This window comes from Fusarium oxysporum, chromosome 10 (assembly GCF_000149955.1).
Source record: "Fusarium oxysporum f. sp. lycopersici 4287 chromosome 10, whole genome shotgun sequence".
Lineage (NCBI taxonomy): Eukaryota > Fungi > Ascomycota > Sordariomycetes > Hypocreales > Nectriaceae > Fusarium > Fusarium oxysporum.
This window is the reverse complement of record NC_030995.1, coordinates 116,905-123,631: the sequence shown is the minus strand read 5'-3', so window position 1 is coordinate 123,631 and position 6,727 is coordinate 116,905. Positions and strand designations below refer to the sequence as shown.

The following is a 6,727-nucleotide window of genomic DNA, read 5'->3' as shown; positions in this document are numbered from 1 at the left end:
AGCTTTGCACCCAGGAAATTAATAAAAGTTATATGATATATATGAAGAAAATAATACAAAATTATTTATATAATTTATATGAAAAATAGCGAGCAAATAGCATTTTATAGAAAAGTATCTGTTTTAGTAAAATTTACATTAAATAGCTTATATGTTTTTTCCTTAGTTAATGGATTTAGATCCATTAGTGATATATGAATAGTTCTATATCAAAAAAAAATAAACCGAGAGGACTTTAATTGGGATGCCCTTATAAACTTGTTGACTCGCCCATGGTTCCAACGCACTTGGGTCATTCAAGAAGCGGTTATACCGCAGCATGCACAGGTTATATGTGGCGACCAGTCCATCTCTTGGGCAAAGTTTCTTCGAGTTGTGGATGCCATCAAGCACTACCAGTCCTCTGTAAAGACGATTCCGGGGTATCACTCGATCTACGATACCATTTCCAGTCTGGACTTGATGCGAACAGCTCACAGCAACCGACATCCGAGGATTTATATCCTTGGTCAGTGGTGGTACCGTCCTCTCCTGACTCGACGCCCAATGGAAGGTCAAGAAGATTCTAAGCTACTTGATCTCATCTTAATGAGTCGTAGATACAAGTGCACATATCCTCATGATAAGATCTTCGGTATGCTCGGCGTTACGGGGGAGGACACGAGTAGCGAGTTCTTGAAACCGAATTATGAAATCTCACAGTTGGACGCCTACCGGAACTTTGTACTCTGGGAACTACACTATAATAGAAGCTTCCGTGTCCTTGGCACGAGCTCACAAAAGAACAGTCGTCACCGCTCATCTCCATCATGGGTTCCAGACTTCAACAAACTTGACCCGATCGAAAGCTTGACCGGACCTCTCTTCAGCGGTTCAGGGATCGACGCCAGTGCGGGATTGCCAATGGAGGTACGAGAATCGAGCAATGGTACTACGCTACATATTAAGGGAAGCGTAGTAGACACAATACATACTGTTGGCAAGAAGTCGTTCACGGATAGATCCAATAGATTCAGTAAACATGGTCAACAGGACGAGCGAATCTCAGTTTACGACCAACTTCAGGTGAACAGAGGAATGATTGAAGAAGCTAGAGATATCTGGCTTGAAGCGACGAAAGGATTAGCTCGAGGCCTTGGACCTGGCCCTGGAGATCGTATCTTCGATGCCACGATCAACAATGGTAGGCTTTTAGCCGATAGGTCCATCTCTCCAGGGTGGGAGCCATTTCTACGGGTTCTCCTCGGCAACATCTCTATCGGGAGCAAGTATTCTCTATTCATCAAGGAGATCTCTACGTCTTTTCTTCGCCTGACCCTTGCGGAAGACAAGTTACCGAAGGAATTTGCGAAGGGAGAAGAAGTTTTTGCCATAAAAGCACTTGGTTTCTTTGCAGCAATAGCGCAGTCGCGACGCTTTGCACGGACAGATATGGGGCTGGTTGGCTATGTGCCCATGAGGGCGAAGAGGGGAGACTTGGTAGTAGTTCTGTATGGATCTAAAGTACCTTTTGTGGTCAGGGAGCAGGAGCATGGTAGATTTTCCTTAGTTGGGGAGTGCTACATGGATGGGATCATGCGTGGCGAGGGAATCAGGTTTGCAAAGTACGAGAATAGAGATATAGAATTGACATTAGTGTAGAGATGCAACGCCGCTATCGGCCCATCAGTTGAGCAGGCTTTTGTCTCACTTCACCTTGTCCTGCTTTATGAACCGGGAACAATAGCTATATCCGTCCATAACATATCAAGCCATTAACCGTTAACGTACAAAATTGATTCCACCGCTGCGCCATACGCGGCAGTCTCGGACAATGACATGACAATTCGCCCTCGAGTCTAGATTACGAGCGACTACTCCGTAGTATGTCTTGCAAGGCCCTCCACGTTTTATCGGCCACTAAGATAGCGCCCACAATTTCCACCATTTAACAGACACCGGTGACACCCGATTGCCTTTTGTCGGTTATCACAAAAGATCTCACATCAAGATCTCGATTGTCCCAGCAAAAAATAAAACGTCAATCTCTAATCCTTGTGCCCAACGCAACGCAGTCAACAAAAACAAGTTCACAAGCATGAATCCAAGTATTCGGATCAGTGGAGGTTTGAAGTGGTCTCCATGAAGATCTTCATAACGCTAAAGCTCCATGTCAAAGCTGACGCGGAAACCCCTGACGCTCATGCAGGCCCTTGCTCGCGGGCTTGAATTAACTTTTCTGAGCTCAGACTTTGCACGCGCAATTGCGTGAGATTCGAGACGGCTTGTAATTATATCTTACGATAATTGTGATTCGACCTGCAGGAGACCAGGGAACAAAGCGGAATATCGACGCCACGCAGGCTGCGACGGACGAGACCACAGGCTAGATCGTCCACTAATCCAGGGTGGAATTAGGGTCAGATGCCCTGTAATAATTTTAGCCCGCTGTGGCTTTTCGCGGGCACGGGCGGGAGGGGCCGGTAAATGCCATTCCTTCATTCCAAGCTACGGCAGATGAACACGTTCACTTTAACTGAGCACGGCAATACGATAGAGCTTGTGAGGTTGACAGATTGAGCAAGGAGAAGAATGACTGGCGATGCAGTCGCGTTTCTTTCATTAATAAATACATAAAATCTCCAAGAAGCCTTCCCAGTAAAAAAGTGAAGATGAAAGAGGGAATCACTTGTAATCACCAAACTCCCATCCCATAAATAAATCCGTAAATCCAGTTAAGTTACCAGTCAAATCATTTAGCCATGGAAATTCCGTTTCCTTCCTCGAGGGTATCATTGGAGTCAATTGAGCATCGTCGGTCCTTGACAAACTTGGGCCACGTGTTGGTGAGCACCAAGTACTTGATGTGCTTCTCCGAGTCGTCGAAAATAGTCGCATCAAAGCCCTCGGGGATGTCGCCCCAATACATAGCCTTGTCGCTCATGTATCCAGCGTCAGCGACAGAGTCAGCTGCCATGATGCCTGTTTCGGAGCCGTGTGATGATGCAGCTGAGGACTTGACTTTGGTGGGTGATGTTGTCATCTGGAATGTCTCGAATGGCAACGCTGGGTCAACCTGCTTCTTGTCGCCGTAGAGGATGCGCGCAGAGCTCTCAAAGACGCCTTCCAATCTTCTTTGTTGTTGCGATGATAAGTTGATCTGGAACTCTGCGTCGCGAGAGCTGATGAAGCCGGTATAAATGCGAAGAGCGCTGTTGAACCTCTCGCGGACGAGTTCTTGCACGGACGGCTCCTTGATCTTCTCGGGGTCGCGCACAGAAGGCGGTAATGAAGACTTCCACTCTGCGACAGCTCGTAAGAAAGCAATGTTCTCTCCCGAAAAGTCACGAAGGGCTGAGAATTTCTGAAGAGGCTCGGGGTTGCGCTCAAGGACATACTCAAGAGCTTCCATGGTGAGGATACTCTCACCGGAGGCGCTGCTCTTGACAGAACCGTCCTTGGACCAGGACGTCAGAGCAGAGGGGGCAACAGTCGTAGATCCAGTAGCGACAGATCGAGCACCATTGGTCCCAGCGCTTTTGTTGAGCTGCCATTGAGCGATGGAGTCGAGGGTCTCTTGGCGGAGGTTCTGGTGCTGGATGACTTCCCAGCAGGGCCAGAAGATGGTAAAGATCTCAATGGCCATGATGGAGATGGCAAGCCTATTGTGCGACAGTGAGCGGGGATGTTTTTAATAGGGAACCCTGCTGAGGTAGGTGGCTTACCATTGAGGAGGAATCCAGTAGTAATTGACGGGTGCCATGGCAGGCACATACAAGGCGATGAGCCACATAGGAGTGGCATGAAGGCTGAGTGTCTCGGTCAGTTGTGGAGTTTCGGTGTTGGCCCTGATCAAGGGATAACTCACTTAGCAATGCAGCATGCAACGGTTTGGGTCCTCCATCCCTGCGTGTCGTTGACACCGCGGGCCTGCCAGAGGATGTAAGGGGCGACGATCCATGCCCAAAGGAACTGCCAGAATACAGAGGGCCACCTTGCAAGAGAGTCAGTACATATCGCGATGAGATCAGATCTCGGGGGAGTATGCTTACCATTCCCAGCCCTTTCCGACCTGAGACTTTCGGTACTCCTCGGAGCCGGGATGGACCTCTGTGCCGGGAACACCCCATGAGGGATGGAATTTCTTGGATAAGCACCACATGATGATGGTGAGGATGAACTGCATACGTTAGCATCGCCGTGCATATGTGTGATATAGTTCCATACCTGGACTACCATTCCCAGTCCAACCGTAACAAGAATCTTCTTGGAGTAATCAAGCGCCTGAAAGCGTCCGAGCAACGACCCAGGTCTGACACGACTCTTGGAAGGCATCTTCTCATCCGAAGCAAACAGTTCCTTCTGCTGCTTGGCGACATGTAGGAAACGGCTGTTGGAAGCGTGGAACAACGCGATGCCGAAGGGGAAGTACAAGCTCATGATCCAGAACTCGCCCTCCGGTGTAAATAGCGGGAAGTAAACATATCCGGTCTGAATAGCTCCCCAGTAGATATGGAGAAGGATGATGGCGGCGAAGGAAACCGGGAGGTCTCGAATTCTGAGCATGGGCATGTCGCGACGTCTCCAGAGGAAGACCATGCCGCCCGCGACGATGAATGTCCAGACGAAGGTCCAGATGATCCAGAAGATGCCGAGGCCATCGAGTCTGGCCTCGGGTTTTTCGGTTTCGGCCATTGTAGAAAGTGTAATATCGATGTTTTCGAGGAATAATAGGGAAATATTTATTGTAAGGAACGTGGTTTGGAAGGAATGTGCGGTCTCCGCAACACAAAACGGTCGAAAGAGCAGAGAGCAAGTTCAGATTAAACGACAAGCGGAGATGACGACGTATTATAGTAATACGTTAATCGACTGTGATTCCCCAAGCGTCCAGACGCTAAACAAGGATCAAGAAATCTCTCGCAGTGAAAGATGGCGAGAGAGTGTGAAAATGGGAGAAGATCGAGAGAGTGATCTCGCGAGAATACGCCCCCCAGATAATGCCAACTCTCCCTTGCGCACGCCCGGTAACTGACCTGAGCTTTGGCTCGGGAAGCCAATTTAGTGCCGTCTAAGCTCCCGACCTCCGTTGATCTTGGCCCATCTTGGGCAGGGCTGCCCCCCTGCAAGATCCAACCCGCAGTTCGGGATAATTCACGAGAGAAAAGATTCCCACTTCGCTCAGACTGACAGGATAATTTGATATGGGGGTCGTGAACAGACCGGTTCCCAAGATAAAATTGCAGATCGACGTAGGTCGACGTCTGTCTGTTCTGTTTTCGCTACGCGTTTGTGATGAACTGGTCCTGGGGTACTTTTTGCTTCTTTGCGTAAGGGCGATTTGAGACAGTTACAACCAAGGCAAGGATCATCCTGTGTGACTGTGACCACCTTTGATCATCATCAGCGTCGCGAAGACGAGCAAACGCCCTTGCATCGAATGCTCAGCGTCTTTTCAGCCACGAGCGCAACATTTCTTTTTTCACTGTCCACGTTATGTCTCTCTTTTTGCCTTGATTGACTGCGATATTATCTCGGAGCGCCATGATTGCTGACCGAGTACTCTTACGCCACAGTGAGAGAAACTGCCAGTTAAGTTTGTTAGTGAAACGCAGCACGAAAAGCTTGTGCCCCTCTAAGGCTCGTACTGTATGTTCAAACGGCCGCATCTTTCAACTGCTGGGTTTGGATTAAATGTCTTGTATCTTTAATCGCGGAGGCGGGCCATGCAAAAGGAATTGAAACGGCTGGTGATGACAGGAGCAGTTCGTCCACCGCCGTTTTCTATCTTTCTCGTCTCCCTTGCGTCTGATGTTGTGCTCGCTGGCTCCCTTGCAGTGATGAGCATGCGCTGGAGGTAGGGAGACACAAGACGCAGTGAGCTGCATGCTTTACTGGGGCTGTATCCACTGTGATTTAGGTTACCGTTGGTTCCTGGCGCTTCCGTTTGGGTTTATGACGGTGCTGAGTTTCTGTTTTGCAAGCTGCAATCACTGTAATTTTCATCGCGTGTCTGTTGGGAAAAGAAAGGAAATGGATTTCTTGCGTGGTGATGTTGCATTGTCATAGGGAGTATCCCCGGCGTCACCCCCACTCAAGCGCGATAAACGAAGAGCTGAAGTCGATCTTCAGTGCCGTCCCCATCACCATCACATTGCATTGCATCAATTGAGTTGGCTGCATTGTTGGTGGAGGTTAGTCCAGCCAGCCTCAATTGCGAGACACACGGTAACTTCCGTCCAATGTCCGCAAAGACCGTTTTCATAATATGTGACATTATTGCCAGAGGCGCATGAATGTCATGTCTAGCGCCCAGCGAAGAAAAGCCCAAGAGATGCTCTGAGAGGGCAGGCAGACCATGAGGCCTCAAATCTGATCGGTTGTAGATCTCAATAACCCGAGCAAGATGCAATCGGGGGCCCTGCAGCGAGTAGTCACTGTCAAGGTAAAATGACGGCACAGAACCTGGCCCGACGAGAATAGACTGGGCATCAAAAAAGAAGTGATCAGCCCAATCTTGTCGTCATGACAAAATAAGCGACGCTGCATCGTTTACCGGTTCTTCGGGTTGGCCTCTCCACCTCAGCCAACTCCGTAACAGTGCAGATAACCGTCACCGAGCCACGAGATAATTGTGCGACAAGACTCGGTGTTTGCGAGTACAGGTTCTAGCGAGAATACATGGCAGTATCGCGTGGCATTACAGACTTTATCTCAATTGTCCTGGTTTCAGTGGCACAGCTAGCTC

General features: G+C 49.0%; 2 protein-coding genes across 2 annotated transcripts; one reads left to right on the top strand and one right to left on the bottom strand.

Annotated features, from left to right (window-relative positions):
* Window positions 1–311: 311 nt before the first annotated feature.
* Window positions 312–1,674, top strand: FOXG_13618 (uncharacterized protein). The gene has a single exon (XM_018393608.1). The coding sequence runs from the start codon at window positions 463–465 to the stop codon at window positions 1,639–1,641; it is 1,179 nt and encodes a 392-aa protein (XP_018252903.1). The 5' UTR covers window positions 312–462; the 3' UTR covers window positions 1,642–1,674.
* Window positions 1,675–2,505: 831 nt separating this feature from the next.
* On the bottom strand, window positions 2,506–6,682 carry FOXG_13617 (uncharacterized protein). The gene is made up of 5 exons (XM_018393607.1): window positions 4,207–6,682; window positions 4,032–4,159; window positions 3,848–3,973; window positions 3,705–3,788; window positions 2,506–3,641 (listed from the first exon to the last, which is right to left on the bottom strand). The coding sequence occupies exons 1-5, from the start codon at window positions 4,672–4,674 to the stop codon at window positions 2,732–2,734; spliced, it is 1,716 nt and encodes a 571-aa protein (XP_018252902.1). The 5' UTR covers window positions 4,675–6,682; the 3' UTR covers window positions 2,506–2,731.
* Window positions 6,683–6,727: the final 45 nt, after the last annotated feature.